Below are 23,607 nucleotides of genomic sequence, written 5' to 3'. Positions count from 1 at the left end.
TTCAGCATAATATGTGCACCTAGACCGCTCTTGAAGGTGGACCGAAAGAGGCATAAATAAGAAAGCCTGTTCGAAGTGTTTTTGTGATGCTGAGCTTGATAATGAAGAGGTAACATAGCCCTGTGTGTAAATAAGATTTTTGAATCTATGCACAGCCTGTTTTATGGCTCGGATTCATGGCCATTAACAACAAGAAAATCTGGACAAATTATAAATGTTCAAAAAACATAAAGAGATGCCCCCTCAGAAATACATAGAAATGAACACTCGGGTCGGAGACCAGGTTAATTACTTCAGTAATTTAAAGCCAAGCTGTATTTTATCCATTGTATGTCTAATGTGGTCTGGCAAAACAACCTCCTACCTCCTCGTGATGCCGGACGGGCAACGCTGTCATGGACAGTGCTGTAGGGGGGAGGGCAAATTCCGATTGGCCTTTCCCCTCATGGCATTTGTAACCACCACAGTAGCCAAATGGGGGCTCTGGATGGGTGCGAGGGGCTGGTAACTCCTCCACCTTCTATAAATGCTACTAAACCACGAATGAAAAATGTAATTAATAAGCTTTTGCCGGAGGCCGCGGGGGGACAGCCGTCTATGACGTCTCCTGGCCAAACCCCATTTGGCGGAGCCAGGAGATTGAATCTTTACCCTAGGGGCTTCTCCAGAAACAACAAAAAGCCACTGCGGATGGCCACGTGGAATGTTCGAAAACTCACTGCGGGGGAGAGGCTGCCACTCCTGTCGGGAGCTGGACCAGTACCGCCTGGATCTCTGTGGTATTCAGGAGGTCCGGTGGACCGGCTCTGGCTTCTGCCACCATGAGGGGTGGACAGTCCTCTACTCGGGGCAGGAGACTACCAAACAACAGGGAGTGGCTCTTCTTCTGAACAAAAGAATGAAGGGGGCGTGGGAGCGTGGCGGTGAAGTATGGGAAGCTGTAAGCCCCAGGCTACTTTGGGCTCGCCTTCCCATCAACCGGAGGCGAGGAGTGGTGGTCGTGGTTACTTATGCCCCCACCGAAGACGAACATCCGTGGAGGGATGCAGGCAAGGCCGATGAGTCAGAATGCCTTCTATGACCTCCTGTCACAGGTGCTAGCTAACGTGGCCCCTCGGAATAGAGTCATCTTGTTGGGTGACTTCAATGCCCGAGTTGGTCATGATGCTGGCACCTGGTCTGGAGTGATTGGAAGGCATGGGCCAGATCAGCTCAATAACAACGGTAGGAGGCTGCTAGATTTTTGTGCAGCCCATGGGCTTGTAATTACCAATACGCTGTTCCGGCATTGGCGCATCCACACAACATCATGGATGCATGCCGGATCCAAGCAAGAACATTTGCTGGACTACATAGTGACTGAACAGCGGATGCGGGCCCATGTCCTTGACACCAGGACCTACCGTTGAGCTGATCTGCCCTCTGACCATCGACTTGTCATCTGTAAGATGTGCCTGCCATTCTTCCACTCCGGTGGTGGGTGTACACCCAGGTCCCCATTCAAATCTAAGGTGGCCTGGTCTCAGCTAGCTGATGAAAGTTGCAAGCTAGAATGTCATCATTGCTTGCGGCTGGGGTTGGCATCGGTGAGGTTTAGGACTGTGACTCAGGGAGCTGCAATGGCTGCTTTGGGTACGCGGTCCAGACCTCCCCAGAGACCCTGGCTGACAGAGGAGGTGTTCAAGCTGGCTGAGAAAAAAGCGTTAGGCCCACTCAAATCGTCTACAGCATCCCACGTCAGAGAATGAGGAGGGTTACCGAAGCCTTCGCTCGGAGGTTCGGAGAGCCGTGAGGCGCTGCAAGGATGGGTGGTCGTCTCGGGTTGCTGAGAAGATGGAGTCTTCCTCAATGGCCCGCGATCACAAATCCCTATTTAACTCTATCAAAACAATAACCTGCAGCGCCACACCTATTACCATAATTAGGTGAAAAACGGTGATCCAATCTCCGACCCCCAGGAACAGGTTTGCAGATTTGCTGAGCATTTTTGTGAGGTCCTGGGGGAATCCCTCAGCCTGGAAAACATCATGGGACAAAGTGGGGATGCCCCTGCTGAGGCTGCAGTGCCTCAAATATTGGAAGAAGTCACCCCCTGTGAGTGGCTGGCTGAGGTGCCATCTGTTGAGGAAGTACTAAAGGCGATCCAGAGTCTGAGACCAGGAAAGGCACCAGGCAGAGATGATCTCTCAAGCGAAATGCTGAGGGAGGGTGGCGTTTCTGCACACAGACTGCCCTACATGACATCATAACAGCCTGGACCACTGGACGGCTTCTGCAGGATTGGAAGGATACCCTTGTGGTCCCCCTCTTTAAGAAGGGGGACCGCACAGACTGTAACAACTACAGGGGCATCTCCACTCAGTGTGCCGGGAAAGGTCCTGGCAAGGATTATTCATCATCGCCTTGCTAGGCACGCTGAGAAGAGGCTTACGGAGCCTAAATGTGGTTTCAGGAAAGGACGGTCCTGCACAGATGCCATATTCTCTGTCTGTTTGCTACAGCAGATGTGTAGGGAATTCCAACAAGACCTACATCTCTGCTTTATTGACCTGGTCAAGACCTATGATACCATCAGTATGCCTGGGCTCTGGGTTGTTCTTTGTGCTTTCGGAGTCCCTGACCCTCTGCCCATGATCATTAAGGACCTTCATGATGGTGAGCGGACCCAGGTAAAACTACGTGGCCGGGAGTCAGAGCCATTCCCTGTTCACCTTGGGGTGCGACAGGGATGTCCTCTGGCTTCAACATTATTTAACATCTTTTTCGACCACGTTCGTGAAGCCTTGGATGGCTGTACCAGAGGAATTTTCATCTGGTACAGATACAATGGGAAGCTGATCGATGCCTGGGTGCGGTCAAGGGATGGCTCCCTATTGGTCAACCACATTATGTATGTCGATGATCTGGTAATTGCCGCTCACTCAGGAGGAGTTGGCGGCGCTGCTGCTGAAACTGGAGCATGCTACTAAGAGGTGGGGCCTTCCCATCAGCCTCACCAAAACTAAGCGCCTGCCTGGGTATTTAGTACCATCGGGCACTCCACCCCCACAACTCCCAATCGGTTGTGGAGAGAGTGGAGAGTTTCCCATACCTGGGCAGTGTGCTCATGACCGTCTCCGGTTTGACAGCAGACGTCTCACTCAGAATCAGTCGAGCGGCATTATCTTTTCATCGGATGCGTAACGCTGTGTGGAAGCTACCTGGTCTGTCGGTCCGCACGAAGCTTCAAGTCTTCTCGGCCACAGTCATTCCCTCCCTTCTCTATGCTTGTGAAACGTGGACCCCCCTAATGGAGCATCTTCGCCGATTGTAAACATTTAGGCTGGCCTGCCAACGATCCATCCTGGGTTAAACCAGGCTGGATTGTGTGAGGAGCTCACAAATCTTTGAAAGATTTAGGCAAAGTCCCATCGGTGAGCTCCTCCGGCAGGCAAGGCTGCGTTGTCTTGGTCATGTAGCCCGCATGCCCAGTCACCGCATGCCTAAACAGCTTTTGTTTGGCCGGATAGAGGGGGCTAAACGGGCGCGGCAGGGGCTAGCGAAGAGATGGGAGGATGTGGAACTGAGTGGACTTGCCGATGACTGGTACCAGCGGTGTCAAGATCGGCCTCTGTGGAGGAGGCTCGTGAAAGATGTTGCTGGGCAGTTGGAGGCAGTGGCCCTCCAACAACAACGGAGGGTGGTGGAGCGATGCTCACAACAACGAGCGGAGCGCCGGGTGTCTTAAGCACAGCACGTTGGTACAGTAGGGGGCACAGGTGGTGCATCAGCTGACCCGGTGCACCTGGGTCTGCCCCGTGACCTGCCAGTGGGCATTCGACACTTCACGAGGCCTCAAGGTGCCCATAGCCTGGCACAAGTGTCGTGGTGACATCACCGCCACTTAGTGGCGAATGGCGGTTATTGTTGTGGATTGGTAGCTGTGAACCTGACAACATGAGTTTGATTCTTGACCAGCCTTGTGAAGTAAGGTCCAACAATCCCCATGATCAACATGGCATTGGGATGCCTTTATGCAGCAGTGAATTGACAAAGGGCTGTAAATTATCATTTAGTTTTATGTTGTACAAATGTCTGACAATGTATTTTGAACTTCCTTCGCACCGTACGTAGCCAACCGCATTAATCGGAGGGGTCAGGGAAAGACAACAAACTAAACACAAAAGCAGTTCTGAATAAATCAGTTTTCAATGCCACTTTTTTTGCGGAAACCTAAGTAATATCAAGCTATATAAATAGAGGACCTTTAAAAATTTGTAATTTCTTCCTTGGTGGTGGAGTCAATATCCTGGTGTAAGAATTCACTTCTGATGTTAGAACTTCTCCATTTCAACATGTAACATATGTTTTTATATATATTAGCACAACAATGAACAGGGATTACATATTTATGATTGGCTGATATAATTTACATGTTCACTGCTGGATCTGGGCCACCAGTAGAGATTAACATTTTGTACTCTTTGGTTCTTTCGGTAAAGTCACGAAGGTATAAAATTAAATTAATTAAAGCACAACGTTTCGGGCGCAACACAAGCATCTGTCATCAGGTGTCCCACCTGATGTTGTGTCCGAAACGTCATGATTTAATTTATTTTATTTTATACCTATGTGACTTTACCGAAAGAACCAAAGAGTATGGATCCCTGCAGTCACGAAAACTTCAAATCTAGAATGAACACTTTGATTTGGCTTGAATTTAAAATCCTCAACTTTCCACGATGACAATACAAGGCAATGAATTTATCCATGTCAGATAATACCGCAGATGCAATTATGACGAGACTGCACCGTGAATTCGTCTTTCCTTCTTTGCAGGTGGTTTTCATTCTGGAGAGGAAACACTCAAGGGCAGCCACAGGCCATCTCCGGGCCCCGAGCTGCGGCCAAGGCACAGTGGCATCACCTAAAGGCCCCGGCCCCTTCATCCTCTTTTCCCCCCTTGACCACCGCGTGCCCAGGATTCACATTCCCCAGTCCGAGTGCCCGCCCGAATTCCTGGCCCGACCTGGTGACTTTGTGAACACCTTGTTTGTGGCCCGCATAACAGAATGGCCCGAGGATACCAAGATTCCACGAGGGTATGCTCAAAACATACAAACGCTTCTCTGCTGCATGCTAAAATGTTTTGGGGCGATATTCTGCACTAGAGCAACAAAGCCAAAAACGGTAGCATTGCATGCAATGTGTGCAATCACATTGTGTGTGTACGATTTAAGATATGAATAGATACGCAAATTAAAAAAAATACTAAAAAACGAATTACCGAAACAGGAGGATTTTACCACAATTCCGGCTGTTGTCCAATAAGGCTGGTTGTAATTACCGGCCAACGTCGTACTCGAATTGTAAATGTGGGTTTACTCTCCAAACACACTGGTGTGCTGAACTAGTAACTAATTGGCACATTTTGTCAACTTGACAAACGGCACATTTATATTTACGCGATCTAAATTCAAAATATCTATATTATGGGTTATCAGAATATGTTTACTTGAATATATATATTTTATTGCTCTGATGCATATAACAAAATACGAATAGGTTTTATTCTTTTTGGTAATAAAACAGGTGTTAAGATGGTCAAACACCAAATAGAAACCTTTTGCAAGGAATCATGTCTGCATTGACCACACACACACTTGTGGTGAACATACAAACAAAACATGCTTTTGTTTTCTTGCGAAAGGTTTCTATTTGGTATTTGAAAATCTTGACACGTGTTGTATTGCAGAAAGGGTAAAACCTTTTGATACTGGCAATAAAAGCTCCATTATGTAGCTGCTCACCCCAAGCTATAAATGCCCTGATAGTGCATTGCCTTTGTTCTGTTTCCCTTTTGGCATTCTCTGGGCTAACACTGGTGAGACTATGCCCTAAAAAAGGCTGTCACTGATATAGACCAGTTTCAAAGGCAATGCATATTACCAGAGCATAATATGCCACATATAAAATGCAGCATATGGTCTATTTTTACCCAAAATGGTCGAAACAACCCTTCTACCAATTAATTTATCAGGCCCATTATTGACTTGATGTCGTTACTTATTGCTTGTGTTGCATTGTGTAATGTCACTATTTTACGAATGCCAAATATTGTACAGTCACTTACCCGACGAGCCAAGCATGCACGTTCCCTATTGTTTGTGTGACAGATCTCTGGCAAAGAGTCTGGGTGAGGCTGGTGATATAGAACCCGAGACGGAGGGGATGCTCATCGAATATGGCATTGACTTCTCCGAGTTCCCTGATGACACTCTTCAAAATCTTCCACAAAATCTGCCCTGGACCATCTCAGCAGAGGAGCTGGCCAGGAGAAAGGATCTCAGGTGTTCCAACAGCCTGTTCACAGTTCCCGACACCCCCACACACAGAAATGTTACAGAATTATCATGTACTCTCTTCAACTGGTAACGCTGTGTTGTGTTACAACACCGAATTACTTTAAGCGTTGTTATTAAGTGAAAACGTGACAAAAGGAAACGAAACGTAAAAAATTACATTATACAAAATGGGGGTCCATTCCCAATACAGAGCTGTTTACTCTGATGAATGTACCAAACACACTGTCTGCTATGTTATCCTCAACATAGTGACAGACACCATACCTGATGATTTGGCATGAGGACATCACTTCTTCATGTCATTATTGCTGAAATAAAAAAAAAAGTTAGTTCAGGTTGCCATGGAGTTCTCTGCCGACATCTGTCCTGCCACCACCTCGTGCTGTTCATTTCCTATCTAGAAGGGTGGAGGTCACTTGCCTTCAAGCTCTTCTGCTCTTAGGCTCATCAGTAAATGTGTTTGAAAGTTTTCAAATTGCTTGACTCGCTTCCTGGCATTAATTAGAGATATACACATTCTGCATGCGAGCATGCACAGCAAAAGGCAATAAATGTAGGTATAGGTAATACCTTCCGCGAAACTTATGATCACAGTTTTCAGGTAGAACTGTATGTCCACTTAAACATTTTGTTTATGAATACCACAGTGTCTCCATGTGGTTAAGAGTGAATAGACAGGCACAAAACACCCAAGGAGTGTTATGCAGATATCTACAGCAAACCAATTCCTACACCAGGAAACATCGTTTTTCAGAGGTTTTGGATGCCACAAACCGCTGCCCTTCGTGATATGCAAACAGGAAAAGCTCCTGGCCCAGATGTATAATTTTGGGACCAGTTATTTAAACAGAATGATGTTCACAAAATATTTACACATGAAATACCTCAATAATAGATTGATAGCTCAGTCATTCTGATATTTAAAAAATGAGGCATAATGCATTTAAATAGGTACATACTAATTACCCTTCTATCGCACATGTAAATTGTTCTTGAAGGTCATGGGAGACCAAATAATGGACAATTCAGTGGCCAACTGACCATGTGTTCCAAATAGATTTGCAGACAGGTCTTTTATACGATCAGGATCTAGAAAAATAAAAACAAGTTAATAGCAAACCATTATGCCTGAATGTTGTAGACGATGAAAAGGAATTGTATTCAATGGACACTGAAGTGGTCATCCAAGCTCAACATCCAAGGCCATATTCTTAGTTCTTTCGGTAAAGTCACGTTGAGGGGAAACAAAATAATAAAATATATATAAAACAATAAAAATTCTCACGACGTTTCGACCATAACACAAATGGTCGTCATCAGGTGTGTCGGTTTGCATAAATTTATTTATGTTTAAACGGTGTATTTATTTATAAAAAAAAACACTAGCGCCACGCGCAGCGATTTGGCAGTTTATTTAGAAGGACTAGTCCATCTATGTTCTGAAAAGAGGAAGGGGGAGATGAAAAATGTAATGTATGCTGTCTGAAAGCCACTGTAAGCGTGAACAATCAATTAAGACCTGAAATGGTTTATCAAATCTTTCCAATGATTGCTAAGCCAGAATCCATCTTCTCAGTTGAAATTGTCTCTGTGCTTGTATATGTGGATAGCCTCATGAACGAATCTCTCATGGTTGCCAGATGGCTTACAAAGAACCTCTGTCTTGGAAAAGTCAATGTCATGTGAGCCTACTGAATTATAACAATGATCTGCCACGGCCGAGGTGTTGACATTGACTTTTCCAAGACAGAGGTTCTTTGTAAGCCATCTGGCTACCATGAGAGATTCGTTCATGAGGCTATCCACATATACAAGCACAGAGACAATTTCAACTGAGAAGATGGATTCTGGCTTAGCAATCATTGGAAAGATTTGATAAACCATTTCAGGTCTTAATTGATTGTTCACGCTTACAGTGGCTTTCAGACATCATACATTCAATTTTTCGTCTCCCCCCTCCTCTTTTCAGAACATAGATGGACTAGTCCTTCTAAATAAACTGCCAAATCGCTGCGTGTGGCGCTAACGTTTTTTTATAAATAAATACACCGTTTAAAATAAATAAATTTATGCAAACCGACACACCTGATGACGACCATTTGTGTTATGGTCGAAACGTCGTGAGAATTTTTTTTGTTTTATATATATTATTATTTTATTGTTTCCCTTCAACGTGACTTTACCAAAAGAACTAAGAATATGAATTACTGCAGTCACGAAAGCTTTAAATCAAAATCCAAGGCCATATTAAAACTGTATACAAATGATCAAAACCATTTATAGATGGCACAGCTTTCACCGAGGTTATATCGAGCAAGGAAGACAAAATAAATCATAAGAGGTCAGGCTGGAAGGTACGTTCCCACTCAGGCTATTAACAGAAACATTGGAAATGTCCTTAAAAAATTGGATTGGAGATATGGAAGTGCAGTGAGTCCAACTGAGTCGCAGACGTCTTGGGGAGCAACACTTCTATTAACTATTAACACAACATACTCCAGGGCTATTAACACAACAAACTCTTGGGTGGTGACCACCCATCTAACCATGCTACGGCGGAACTAGACACGGTTCCACTATCCCAGTCCGGACCACAAGCTGTGTCCCGTTCCGCGTGGCTGGAGGCTTCAAGCTTGACGTGGATCTCCTGCCTCTCCAACAGTCAGAACTCAGAGCCCCTCCCAGGGCCCCCCTTATATCGGGTCGGGCTGGAGCTGGCTCCGCCTCTCGCCCCGCCCACCTTCTCGATCTCCCTTGCCCGAAGGCTCTCGAGAGTTCTTCCCGGACCATGTGACCACCCATTAGCCCCCTCCACCGGTGGCCCCCCTCCAGTATCATCCGGTCACGTGTCCCAGGTCAGCCAGAGTATCATGCCCCCAATGTAACCCTAGCTGGCTGACACTCTCTTGCTCTCTAAATGGGAGCCCGCACCGCACGCTGTGCATGGTGCCATCGCGCTTCACCAGCGCTCACCCAAGCCCCCACTAGGGCTGGTACTACACCCCGTGTCCGGGGTGTACACACAACAGTGTACATCCCGCCGTGGCCTCGCAGGCCCGGCACCACACAGTGACATTCCCAGTCACTATAGAAGCATACTAATTTTTAGAGAAATTACTAACAGATTTGCTGAAAAAGGAGACAATAACATTGACGACTTCATCCGATCATTATGTGATCTAACCCAAAAATCTATTACCAATCATCTTTTAGATTTTTTTTTACATTACTTTTACCTTTGAATATATTCTTTGGTATAGACATATAAACATTGGTATGCATGCTTGTCTTTAATTTCATATGTTTAATACATTTGCCCCATTGTGTTTTTTTACATTTAAACCTGCATATCCTAACTGTACTGCGTTGTCTCACCCTGGTTAGAGAGCTGTGTATATTCTCCATTGACCCAGCGACCGCCCGTGATCTGGATGATGCCCTCTCTTGCGAACGTCTTCCAAATGGTAAACGCTTGTAAATGTGGGAAACTCTTATGATATTTTTGTTTGAAGTACTATTTGTTTTTCATATAGTAACAATATTTGACAATTGTCCCCAACCTTCCTGTACCCGTAAGCTGTCACTGTCAACCCTCATATATCCTTCATGGACCACCGTGCACAAATACAATTTTTTTAATGAATTAAAAAATCTTAGCATTTGCAACAATTCCAATACGTTTAATGTTTTTGGCAACAACCACTTTGTAAAAAAATAATACTTTCTATCTTGTGTTGACACCTCTTCTGAAAACCGATTTCCTTTTCAAATGAGCATTAAGGTACTGCTCATCTCCTGTTTGCAGCCCTGAGGTAGTAGCGCAAACTCCACGTAATTATGTCAGGGATAAGCCTATCCATAGGATGACCACTGTTGACTTCCCCAAAAAGTGGTACCTATTTTATTGACCGTGGAGAGATGATGGGCTGAGTCAACCTCCCATCAGGATGTGAGCTCGCATCCTTCCGATATCGAGCCGCTCGCTCTGCCACTGAGCCAGCTGGCTGGTTGCTCCTATGGCTCTGTGTATGCTCCCCCACGGCCATCTGCAGGGGGGTGGAGTTTTGTGCACATTGCTGGTGTGGGTGGAAATGCACATTACCTCACCGGGGGTCTCGGGCACCATCCTCTTGCATTTTCATCTCTGCACGATCAGCTGTCAGGGCGGGTCACACATCTGAAATATTGCTTTTCTCATTTCGTCATTAATTTGAAGAACATTCCAATTAAGTAATCAAATGCTCTGTTATTGCCATGTGATTGCCATGTTTCTTAGGCTGTATTTCCATTGTAATATATATAGAACATCCTCAAACATTCTGCAGGCTGATATTTCATAAATTACAACTTAACATTCCATTGAAATCTATGGAATGGCTGTTAATTCCACGTGTCTCCACATATTTTCTTTAGGGCTTCATTCATTCAAGACACATCCATTAAAACACCTTCATGAAGTACAACTTTGTGAAGATTGAAATTAACGTGCAGTTTCATTTGCGATAGATTTTATGACTAAATTAATACACAGTTGATTTATTTTGCTCATTCCTTGGGAATATACAATATCATGGAAAACTGTTTATTCCACTATTTACTGTGATCCGCCATTTACTTTGATCACAAAATACCATTTTTTTTACCCATTGCCCAATGATTTAGATGAATCAGCAGAAAGAAAGTTAATCATTTTTAGAGTTCTGAATTTGCATTTTAAATCTTTTATGTAATTAATTTTTTATATGTTATTGGTGCACAATGGTCCATTAAAATTTAGTCAGGCTTATCAGTGGTGCATAGGTCCAGAATGGTTGGGAACCGTGCATTTCGTGTTGTGTGACTGGTGGATTACCGGCCAGTACGAGCTCTTATATTGTTGATGCCCCTGATGTCCTGGAGGCTCGATATTTACTCTGCTGTGGCTGTAATTACTGAGGGTTCCACTGTCTTCTTTTGGTTACCATTGGCTTACAGGAGGGCTCCTCTGCCTTTACATCATGGTGGTACCGCAACCCCACGCTGTACAGAGACCCCTTTAGCAGCTACTGCAGATGATTCCTATTAGTAACTTTTCTTATCTACCACACCAAAGAGAGGGGGGTTTATATTCTTTGTTCTTTCGGTAAAGTCACGTAGAAGGGAGACAATAAAATAATAAAAATAGGAAACACTTAAATTCTCACGGCGTTTCGACTGCAACACAAGCAATCATCAGGTGTGAAAACCACAGCAAGAAATTTTGAAAAAAGTGGCTTTTTTTAACGTTAGCACCACGGAGAGCGATTTGGCAGTTATTCAGATGGACGAGTCCATCTATGTTCGGGAAAAGAGGAGGGGGGAGATGAAAATAATGGATGCGGTATGAAAGCCACCGTAAGCGTGAACGATCAATTAAGACCCGAAATGGTTGATCAAACCCTTCCAATGATTGCTAAGCCAGAATCCATCTTCTCGGTTGAAATTGTCATCCATTATTTTTGTCTCCCCCCTCCTCTTTTCCGAACATAGATGGACTCGTCCATCTGAATAACTGCCAAATCGCTCTCCGTGGTGCGAACGTTAAAAAAAAACGCCACTTTTTTCAAATTTTCTTGCTGTGGTTTTCACACCTGATGATGATTGCTTGTGTTGCAATCGAAACGTCGTGAGAATTTTATTGTTTGCTATTTTTATTATTTTATTGTTTCCCTTCTGTGTGACTTTACCGAAAGGACCAAGAATATGAATCCCTGCAGTCACGAAAGCTTTAGAGGGGGGTTTGTCATTATTTTAGTAAGCGTGTGATGTTACTGTGTGTATTCCCAGTTGAGTCATTTGCAGGTAATGTTTTCGCATTGGGTTGTTTGGCCAAGACCAGTTACAATTGACATTTTTTTAGCTATGGGAGGAAAGCAGAGAATCCGGAGGAAATGGGGAAACATATAAACTGCGCACAGTAAAGTGCCCGAGTCAGTAATATAACCCAGAGCCCTCATACTGTAAAGCACAAATCTTACCACAGCACTGGCACCAGGCCGTAATGCCATGTGAATTGTTGTGTTTCATGCAGGTCACCTAAGGGTGGGAGTCCACATTGCGGACGTGAGCTTCTTTGTGAAAGAAGGCACAGCCTTGGACTTGATGGCAGCCGATCGAGCCACCTCCGTCTACCTCGTCCAGAAGGTTCTAGAACACCGCATATGAACAGTCCGCCATGTGTGAATGCTGTCTGCGCCATGTGTGAATACCCGGTGTGAACATCGCGTGTGATCACTTCACCCCATGCGAACACCGCGTGTGCTCACTTTCACCCCATGTGAACACTTCACCCCGTGTGAACACCGCGTGTGATCACTCCACCCCGTGTGAACACCGCGTGTGATCACTCTACCCCATGTGAACACTGCGTGTTATCACTCCACCTCGTGTGAACACCGCGTGTGATCTCTTCACCTCGTGTGAACACCGCGTGTGATGACTCTGACGAGTGAACCCCTTCGCACCGTCTCTACTTTTCCCACCCCACATCTCCCTCACTGTGCCCATCTCCACCTCTCCATGCATCCCCAGCCCTCTCTCCACTTGTCTTGCACATCTCACCCCACTCATCTCCCAAATGAGAGGTGGGTTGTAGGTATAGTGAGTGGTCACAGCTGTTTGGAAGAAAACAATGGAAGGGAGCTCCTATTCGGTGAAAATTTTAATGATGTTTGTCAAGTGAGACATTAGCTTGAACGCGGTTTCACTCTATCCAATTTTGAGACGAGCAGTCTGTTGCATATATCATTGGCATAACATTTGATTTAATCCTTACATATTGACACGACTGGATATTACAACTAAACTATGAGCGACATTGTCGGTTTTGTTTTTTACAAGAGCCCTGTATGAAGCACGAGCAATAAAAAGGAAAGAGGGCACAGAAATTAGGTTGGACAGAAGCCCGAAACGCAGCGCTCACACGGGCTGAGGAAGAGAAATGGGCTCACCACGCCGCTCGCGTAGGGACTTCGAGTGTGAGCACGGACTTTGTGTAAGGGGAAGGGAAGGTGAGTGAAGAGGAACAAAAGTTAGTGGGAAAAGAGTTGGGGTGGGAAAGGGAGAATTTGTGTACAGTCTGTTCAGCTAAAACGTGTAGTTTTATAACGCGAATTGTATATAATGCGATTAATGTATTAGGGAACACATATTTTTATAACGTGAATGTAAATTGGATATAACGCGATTGAGTGAACAGAGCTCCGTCACGCAAGTAGAAAAAAGCGGTTGTACAGCGACCTTGGCGTGGCATCGCACAAGGTGGGATGCTGCTGAATCCTTCTAGATGCTACCCATGAGCCTCAGTCTTTGTTCAGCCTACTTATGCATCTCATGTGTTATCGTGGACTGTGCTTTACCCTATATTATATTATTTATTATAACGCAATTTTTCCATAACGCGGTGTTTTTCAGAAACACAGCTACCGCATTATAGGAGAACAGACTTAATGCACGTTTATACTGACATTGCAAATTGAATGAGAAGTTGGTCGGTGATAAATTATATTTTTGTATTGTCACAGGTTATCCCAATGCTGCCCCGCTTGCTGTGTGAGGAGCTGTGCAGCCTGAACCCTGACCAGAACCGCTTGGCCTTCTCTGTGATTTGGACCCTGTCGCCACAAGGGAAGGTGCTGCTGACTTGTTTGTTTTATATTCTGAAGTCCTCTGTGTGTGCAATCAATCTTGTCAAGAGCACACGATGGTGTAACTTTTATCTTGAGTGCACTGTGCCATCACAGCACCGTGCTCCCTAGACGGTGCCATCCACTCTTAGAGAAGTATCGTTAGACAGAGGTATCCAGCTGTCAGATGAGAGCCGGACGAACCAATGGCATCGTCTGTCATAATTTAGTTTCTCTAAGGATGTGAATAGTAAATTGAAAATAATGAGAATATAAATGAGAGTGGCAGCACCGAATGTATGCGGAATATACCTGCTGTGCAACCGTTTTGTTGCCTGTCTTCACGAGGCCTAGCCGTATCGGCACCTTACTAATCATGTAATCTATGGCGATCACCCTTGGGATGGTCTCGTAAAAATATATACGTCTTCATTCAACAACATCAGGAGCAAAAAATAAACAGCCTTTCAGCAACAGTCAGAATAACTACAACAGTATCTCTCAACTGCCAAAAGAGCTTGCTTCTAAATGCCCCACACTGTTGATATCACATGCAAGCATTCTACAAAGCTCTAGCCATGGGGAATTCCATTCTCTACTCAACCTAATGTCACCCACCACCCAACCTTGCCTGTGCTCTCTAGTACATTAAGCTCATCCTCGATGGAAACCCCATTGTTATCTCTTACCAGTTCTTGTGTAAGTAGAATGAAGCAGAAACATTACACTTTGTGTTATCAATTGCCTGTTTGAAGCAACCAAGTCATCAGTTTTATTTCTGTGGACTTCTCTTTTCAGATTATCGATGAGTGGTTTGGCCGGACCGTGATACGTTCGTGTGTAAAGCTGAGCTACGACCATGCTCAAAACATGATCGATGACCCAGGGTGGGTGCCAAGTGATGGAGAGTGCCCGCCTGTCTCAGGGCGACACCAGCTGAGTGACGTTAAGCGCGCTGTACAAGATTTGCATTCCATTGCACAGGAGCTGCGAAAACAGCGCTTTCAGGATGGAGCCCTTTGCTTGAATCAGGTGACAATTACTTGAAATTTCCAAATCCAGTGGCTATGTAAACATTGTCGTTTATTTTTATGTTTTAAAAGCAGCGGCATCTCAATGTGAAGTACTCGAGTGAAGACATAACTGGCGAAGGAGGGTTAGAAAGAGGCGTGCTGGCAGGGGAGGGGGAATGAGGGCCAAGCCACAAGGGAGAAGATTAGAGAGGCAACCTGAGACCAGTGAGCTCCAGGGCAGCAGTCGAACGTTGGAAATGGGTTTGGGGAAAACTGGGGCCAAAGAGGTTGGGTACAGGTGGCTGGCTGATGAGGCCTAGGGCCAGGCGGAGCCATTGGAGCCCTGTGCTGGTGAGGCTCAGGAGCCGGGCCATTAAAGGTTATATATAATATGCCATTGAATATGTGACATCTTCAGGCTACTTTTGAACAATATTACAATCTGAAATATTTGGGTTATCAAATCAGAAATATATTTTCTATGTAACACATCACTTGCCATATTCTTGATTTATGTCTAGTCTGTAAAAATGTCTGTCAGTTTAACACGTAGGCTTTGGTCTTGAACGGCTCACAAGTGATGCCATCACATCTACCCCTCTATTTAAGGAACGAAATAGGAGAATTTCGCCACAAATCTGGCGGTAACCTGATGAAGCTATTTGTAATTAGTGGCGAAACGTCGTACTCAGATTGTAAATGTTGTGGCTTTGCTCTCCAACACACCGGTTAGTGCTGTACTAGTAACGAATTGGGATGTTCTGTTTACGTGACAAACCTTACTAAATTGGCTGTGTCGGGTGGTGGCGGGTTTAAGGACACATTTACGTTATCTAAAGCAAAAAAACCTGTATTATGGAAAGATGTCTGTATATGACACCCAAGTAATTAGGTATACATATTAGCCGAGCATATTTTGAAACCCTTGGTGTGCCACCACTCGTCTTTCTCTTCTCTTAAGTTTTCCAAACTACTTGAGAGGATTTGTGTTTTTTTCAGGTAAAAAAAATTACTGACAATACATGTTATTTATTTTTTTAGGTTAAATTATCCTTCACGTTGGATCGCAACACGGGAATGCCTCAAGGATGTTATGTGTATAGTTACAGAGACAGCAACAAGTAAGTGTTTGCTGAATTTCAATATTATTCAGAAAGATTATGCAGATAACAGATATATTTAGTCTTTTTTTGTAACAAACGATTGCTTTAAAAAGCATTTAAACATGGACTTGTAAATTAATCTATCAACTGTTATCACAACTTGTACACATTAATTGGACTGAGAGAGGCTGGATAAGTTGTTATAATAGCATATCATTAGGATTTTAATTAAGTTCCTACACATTATATTTCAAGACTAAACAATCTTTGAAGTTTTTTCACAGATTAGCATTTTTGGGAAATTTGTATTTCCAAGTATATAGAATTTCTTCAAATGTAATCAAGATTTTGGGTTGATTATAATGTTCAAGACCAAGTTTCCTTAAAGGCCAAGAACGGTTTATATATGCCACACCGTTACCATCACTTCCTCTAGCAAGATTCCTCAGCTGTGGCTCAGTCAAGCTCTGCACATCCCATTTCCCTCGCGAGGTCACAACGAGACATTTCTGGCTTTTAAGTTTCCCCTCAGTTGACGATTCTTGGTTACCCATTCCACTGTGATACCTCTAACATGTTTCAGAAATTGAATTTTTTTTTGGTCCGAAATTAAATTGGCAATGTTTTTTTGCATGTTCTGTCTTTTGTTTCCAACTTACTTTCTCTTACCTTGCATACTTTTTTTTATTCCTCTGCATGCCACCTATGTTTGAAGGCCAGAATCTTATTTTAGATGTGGGGAAATGCAATACATGGGAATGTCATAATGCGTTTTCACTTTTTCACTCTAGGCTTGTGGAGGAATTCATGCTGCTCGCCAACATGGCAGTAGCTCACAAGATTTACGGAGCGTTCCCAAAACAAGCGCTGCTACGGCGCCACCCTCCTCCACAAAGTAACCTCATCCAGGCCCTGCGTGAATTCTGCACAGAGCTGGGCCTCCAGCTTGACTTCAGCTCAGCAGGGAGTCTCAATGTATACAACTCGAGCACTATTATTCAATGCAAAGTGTATTTCCTCATATATTACACAGAATACTTACAAATCTCTCGGATTAACTTTAAATTGCATGTCATTATAAATTACATTGACAAAAGCGCCTTTCTATAAGGTGCTCAAGGTGCTGGACAAGAGGCAGAATTTAAATACATGAAAGCTGGTGGAGGAAGATACAGGAGGGAGGAAAGGACAGAAAGGAGAGGGGCAGGGAGAGAGTGAAAGGTCATGAAAAGGAGAGGAAAGAAAAGTAAACATTAAAGGAGACAGCGAGGGAACGTGACAAGCAGTGAGAGAGAGGATTAGGGAGCGGCAAGAGGGATTGAGCTGGGAAAGGAAGAGGTGGGAATAAGGAGAGTGAGGGTGAGAGAGAAACAGAGAGATAAGTGGAGGGAAGTGGGTGAGATACATTGAATGGAGAAGGGACAGAGGAATGCCAACACCGATAATAACAGAGACAGCGATAAATTAAGAGATATTGCGATACGGTTCAGAAAAGGCAAGAGACGTGGAGAGAGACAGCGCTCGATATAATAATACTTTTGCTGGCTGGCTGGGAGGAATGGATGGACGGTCAAACAAAGGAAGTAAAACATGAATGCTGAATACAAACAAATATACAATGCAACTGTTTTTGGCCAAATATCCCAATGTTGAAAAATATCCTGCAAATTACTCAATTGGAATAACATATAGCAACTTCTCCCCCTACTGTGCAAACCTCACAGGACCCTTCTAAAACATAGTGAGACCAGCAAAGCTTTCCTTGGTAAGCAAACGTTATAATAATGAAAAAACAGGAAGAAAACCCAAGCAGATGACCCAATGCAATTAGACGATCAAATTAAATATACTAAGTTTAGCTTGGGATAAATTCTGTGGCTGTATTATTCTTCTAGTACAGTATTTGCAAATGGACACCAATGTTTGATGTATTTGAACATTGCAACACTTTTAACACATAGTTTAGTCATATTTACGGTGGTGTAATTTTTGGAACAAATCCCCCCCCCCCCCTCAGGTCAGTCTGAACGAAAGTCTGGCAGGGGACAGGCTTGCTGCTCCGAGGAGAGAAGTTCTTACCCAGATGTGCTCCAAGCCTATGCAGGTCACACTCACATTCACACATTGTACATACGGATGTTTAGTACTGCTCAATATTGGTGTACTCAGCAGCTGGTGGGTATCAATACGTTCTGACCTGCTCCTACTGGTCACGCTGGGGAAATCGGGATTTCCCCAGTATTCTTCTTATATATGAATGTCATTTTTTGTCAGTCTGTGTGTGTGTGTGACGCACACTTGTGAAGGATTTGGCTCAAAAACGTTGAAATAAGTAGCCAGGTACCACGCCGTAAGCCCAGTGTTGAGCCAGTGCTATTCCGTTTTCCCATTCATCAACTTTAAAGTACTTTAGCTATTTAGTGCTGTTTTCGTTAATTTATTAAATAGCACACGCTCGCCCATACTAACTCACACGAGTTTGGTGGGGGGGGAGGGCCCCTACCAAGTCACACGCATTCCGTGGTGGTGAGGGGGAAATTTTCTTTTGCGTTAAACATGCAATAAAAATACCCAAAATGCTGAGGTAAATTCTTCACAGTGTGATGTCCTCTTCTCCCCCCCACCCCGATGTGTGCAGTTACTACTATAGAGTCAGTAAATGATACTGCTAAGGGCTGTAGATATTACTGCAGAGCAGGCGAGGGGATCATGGGTGGGGGGGGGGGGTGAGAAGTAGCGGCCCAGCCCCCAGCTTGCCAAGGTGCCACCTTTACATTTAAAAAAAGTAGCCAGGTACCACGCCATAAGCCCCGTGCTGAGCCAGCGCTCTTCCGATTTCATGTGCGTCACCTTCAAAGTAGTTTAATTAGCGAGTTAGTGCTGTTTTCATTTATTTATTACATAGCGCATGCTCGACTCTACCAACTGACACGCGTTCGGTGGGGGTGAAGGGGGGATTCTCTTTCGTGTGGACACTGCGCAAGGTAACACAGATTTACAGCTCCCTTCAAACATTTATTACCATGACGGTTTACTCATTACAAATTGCCATTTATAGAATTGGAATTGGAATCAGAATCAGAAAGGGTTTTATTCGCCATGAAAGTTCACACAGACACGGAATTTACTTTGGCAGGATGGTGCATACATTCAACATATAGGAATCAAAAATCTTAAATAAGTGGTAAACAAGTCTTACTATAATAAGGGTTCAAAGTATAACTAACACCAAGAGGCTAAAGTATATAACATTGAAGAAATATCGAATTTAAAATAGCTATAAGATACAATCTAAAAATAAAAAATATACAAGTAGGGTAACATAGTTAATATTGGCAAGGTGTTATTTTGTAGATAAAATGTTAAAGTCAGTGTATGCCCTTGCCCTTGTTTAAGAGGCCAGCAGCGGATGGGAAGAAACTGTTTTTGTGGCGTGAGGTTTTGGTCCTGATGGACCGCAGCCTTCTGCCGGAGGGGAGTAGCTGAAACAGAGAGTGTCCAGGGTGGGAGGAATCGGCCACAATCTTCCTCGCTCGCCTCATGGTCCTCGTGGTGTGCAGGTCCTCGAGGGTTGGTAGATTGCAGGCCATCACCTTCTCAGCAGTGTGGATGATACGCTGCAGTCTGCTCTTGTCCTTGGCAGTGGCAGCAGTGTACTAGATGGTTATGGAGGAGGTGAGGATGGATTCAATGATTGCTGTATAGAATTGCACAATCATTGTCTTTGGCAGGTTGAATTTCTTCAGCTGCCGTAGGAAGTACATCCTCTGTTGTGCTCTCTTGGTGAGGGAGTTGATGTTCAGTTCCCACTTGAGGTCCCGGGAGAGAATAGTGCCCAGGAAGCGGAAGGACTCTATAATTTTGACTGGGGGGTCGCACAGGGTGGTCGGAGTGAGTGGGACTGTATTCTTCCTGCAGTCCACAACCATCTCAACTGTCTTTAGAGCATTTAGCTCTAAGTTGTTCTGGCTACACCAGGTCACCAAGTTGTCAGCTTCCCACCTATAGTCAGACTCATCCCCACCAGAGATCAGCCCAATGAGGGTGGTGTCGTCCGCAAACTTCAAGAGTTTGACGGACAGATGATTGGAGGTGCAGCTGTTGGTATGCAGGGAGAAGAGCAGTGGGGAAAGGACGCAGTCCTGAGGAGTTCCAGTGCTGATGGACCTGGAGTCAGAGACTTGTGTTCCCAGCTTAACTCACTGCTTCCTGTCAGACAGGAAGTCTGTGATCCACCTGCAGGTGGAGTCGGGCACGTTCAGCTGGAAGAGCTTGTCCTGAAGCAGGGCAGGGATGATGGTGTTGAAGGCAGAGCTGAAGTCCACAAAAAAGGATCCTGGCGTAGGATGCTGGGGAGTCCAGATGCTGTAGGGTGAAGTGGAGGGCCATGTTAACTGCGTCGTCCACAGACCTGTTGGCTCTGTCGGCAAACTGAAGGGGGTCCAGGAGAGGGTCTGTGATGGCTTTGAGGTGTGCCAGGACCAAGCGCTCAAAAGACTTCATTACCACAGGTGTAAGGGCGACCGGTCTATAATCATTTAGTCCTGTTGGCCTTAGTTTTTTGGGCACAGGGATGATGGTGGAGGACTTGAGACAGGCTGGTACATGGCATGTCTCCAGGGAGGTGTTAAAGATGTTGGTGAACACCGGAGACAGCTGGTCAGCGCAGTGCCTGAGGGTGGCTGGAGAGACAGTCTGGCCCAGCTGCTTTGCGTGGATTCTGCCTCTTGAAAAGTCTATTAACTTCTCCCTCCTGAAAGGAGAGAGTCGTTTCTGTAGTATGGGTGGGGGATGGGGCCTCTTGGGTGGGAAGGGGTGGTTCAGGACAGTCCAATTGTCTTTCAAATCTGCAGTAGAACTCGTTCAGGTCGTTGGCTAGGCGGGAGTCGTTAGTGGTGTGGGGGGCTCTGGGTGTGTAGTTGGTGATCTGCCTGAGCCCTCTCCAGACAGAAGCAGAGTCGTTAGCAGAGAACTGGTGTTTTAGTCTCTCTGGAGTACAGTCGTTTAGCCTCTCTCACCGCCTTGCTAAACCTGTTCTTCGACTCTTTGAATCTGTCTCTATCCCCACTCCTAAACGCTTCCTCCTTCTTCAACCTCAACCTTCTGAGCTTTGCTGAGAACCAGGGCTTGCTGTTGTTGAAGTTCACCCTGGTACGTGTTGGGATACAGCAGTCCTCACTGAAGCTGATGTAGGACGTCACAGCCTCTGTGAGTTCATCCAGACTATTGGTAGCAGTCGTGAACATATCCCAGTCAGTACAGTCCAAGCACGCCCGCAAATCTTCCACAGCCTCACTGGTCCACTGTTTATATGTCCTCACAGCAGGTTTACAGAGTTTTAGTTTCTGCCTGTATGCAGGAATCAGGTGGACCATGGCATGGTCAGAGTGTCCCAGTGCTGCTCGGGGGATGGCGTGATAGGCTCTACTGACTGTAGTGTAGCAGTGATCCAGAGTGTTCCCTTCCCTGGTTGGGCATTTAATGAATTGTATGTATTTGGGGAGTTCGTGGCTGAGATTACCTTTGTTAAAGTCGCCAAGTACGATAACCAACGAATCTGGATTTGCTCGCTCCACACTCAGAATCTGGTCGGCGAGCATGCGTTGGGCCTCTTTAACCTGAGGGCACGGTGGCAAATAAACTCCGACCAAAATGAGCGACGTGAACTCGCGAGGCGAGTAGAAAGGTTTACAGGTTATAAAAATTCATTCAAGGAGCGGAGAACAATGTTGCAGAATCACTGTGACATCTACACATCAGCCACTGTTAATGTAAAAACAAATACCACCGCCTTTCGTCTTGCCGGAGAGTGCTATGTCACGATCCGATCTTACAAGATGGAATCCTGCTAGTTGTAGCGCAGTGTCCGGAATCAAATCACACAGCCATGTCTTCGTGAACCACAAAACAGAAGATGAAAGAAAGTCTCTGTTTTTCACCATCAGCAGCTGAAGTTCATCCATTTTGTTGTACAGTGAACGTACGTTGGAGAGGAAAAAGCTCGGAAGCACTGTTCGGATCCCGCGTCTGCGTAGCCGTACGAGAGCCCCCGACCGTTTACCCCTTGGGCGGCGTTTCGCTGCTTGAGCAAAGCCTAGCGCGGCATTGACTAGAATGCCCACTAATTCTGCCGCTGGAAGCAGAAAAGTAGGAATTAAATCCACAGGAGTTGTTTCCCTGATATTTAAAAGTTCATCTCTTGTTAGGGAACTCCGAAAATCTTGGCAAAACACTGAATTAACAGACAAAACAGGGCGCACCGACCGGCTGAGGCTACCATCATCGGCGCCATCTTCTCACCAGCACGGGTGTGCTGAACAGCAGGCCCCTCTCACCGACACGGGTGTGCTGAACAGCAGGCCCCTCTCACCAGCACGGGTGTGTTGAACAGTAGGCCCCTCTCACCAGCACAGGTATGCTGAACAGCAGGCCCCTCTCACCAGCGCAGGAGTGCTGAACAGCAGGCCCCTCTCACCAGTGCTGTTGTGATGAACAGCAGCCCCCTCTCACCAGCACGAGTGTGCTGAACAGCAGGCCCCTCTCACCAGCACGGGTGTGCTGAATAGCAGGCCTCTCTCACCAGCACGGGTGTGCTGAACAGCAGGCCCCTCTCACCAGCACGGGTGTGCTGAACAGCAGACCCCTCTCACCAGCACGGGTGTCCTGAACAGCAGCTCTCTCTCACCAGCACAGGAGTGCTGAACAGCAGGCCCCTCTCACCAGCACGGGTGTGCTGAACAGCAGACCCCTCTCACCAGCACGGGTGTACTGAACAGCAGCTCTCTCTCACCAGCACAGGAGTGCTGAACAGTAGGCCCCTCTCACCAGTGCTGTTGTGATGAACAGCAGGCCCCTCTCACCAGCACGAGTGTGCTGAACAGAGGCCCCTCTCACCAGCACGGGTGTGCTGAACAGCAGGCCCCTCTCACCAGCACGGGTGTGCTGAACAGCAGGCCCCTCTCACCAGCACGGGTGTGCTGAACAGCAGACCCCTCTCACCAGCACGGGTGTACTGAACAGCAGCTCTCTCTCACCAGCACAGGAGTGCTGAACAGCAGGCCCCTCTCACCAGCACGGGTGTGCTTAACAGCAGACCCCTCTCACCAGCACGGGTGTACTGAACAGCAGCTCTCTCTCACCAGCACAGGAGTGCTGAACAGCAGGCCCCTCTCACCAGTGCTGTTGTGATGAACAGCAGGCCCCTCTCACCAGCACGAGTGTGCTGAACGGAGGCCCCTCTCACCAGCACGGGTGTGCTGAACAGCAGGCCCCTCTCACCAGCACGGGTGTGCTGAACAGCAGGCCCCTCTCACCAGCACGGGTGTGCTGAACAGCAGACCCCTCTCACCAGCACGGGTGTACTGAACAGCAGCTCTCTCTCACCAGCACGGGTGTGCTGAACAGCAGTCCCCTCACAGCAGGCCCCTCTCACCAGCACGGGTGTGCTGAACAGCAGGCCTCTCTCACCAGCACGGGTGTGCTGAACAGCACGCCCCTCTCACCA

At 45.9% G+C, this 23,607-nt stretch overlaps 1 protein-coding gene across 4 annotated transcripts in view; it reads left to right on the top strand.

Moving 5' to 3' along the window:
- DIS3L2 (DIS3 like 3'-5' exoribonuclease 2) overlaps positions 1–23,607 on the top strand; it is an 85,811-nt gene that overhangs the window by 25,971 nt on the left and 36,233 nt on the right. For all 4 annotated transcript variants that reach the window (XM_076067553.1, XM_032955053.2, XM_032955052.2 and 1 more), the window contains 9 exons: positions 4,819–5,081; positions 6,156–6,329; positions 9,729–9,808; positions 12,394–12,506; positions 13,886–13,993; positions 14,786–15,019; positions 16,042–16,121; positions 16,895–17,078; positions 18,121–18,207. In XM_076067553.1, the coding sequence (XP_075923668.1) occupies positions 4,819–5,081; positions 6,156–6,329; positions 9,729–9,808; positions 12,394–12,506; positions 13,886–13,993; positions 14,786–15,019; positions 16,042–16,121; positions 16,895–17,078; positions 18,121–18,207 (1,323 nt within the window). The remainder of the gene's footprint in view (positions 1–4,818; positions 5,082–6,155; positions 6,330–9,728; positions 9,809–12,393; positions 12,507–13,885; positions 13,994–14,785; positions 15,020–16,041; positions 16,122–16,894; positions 17,079–18,120; positions 18,208–23,607) is intronic.

The sequence above is a fragment of the Petromyzon marinus genome, chromosome 16 (assembly GCF_048934315.1).
Source record: "Petromyzon marinus isolate PM22_M1 ecotype Great Lakes invasive population chromosome 16, UKy_Petmar_22M1.pri1.0, whole genome shotgun sequence".
NCBI classification, from domain to species: domain Eukaryota; kingdom Metazoa; phylum Chordata; class Hyperoartia; order Petromyzontiformes; family Petromyzontidae; genus Petromyzon; species Petromyzon marinus.
This window is presented reverse-complemented; position numbering and strand designations above follow the sequence as displayed.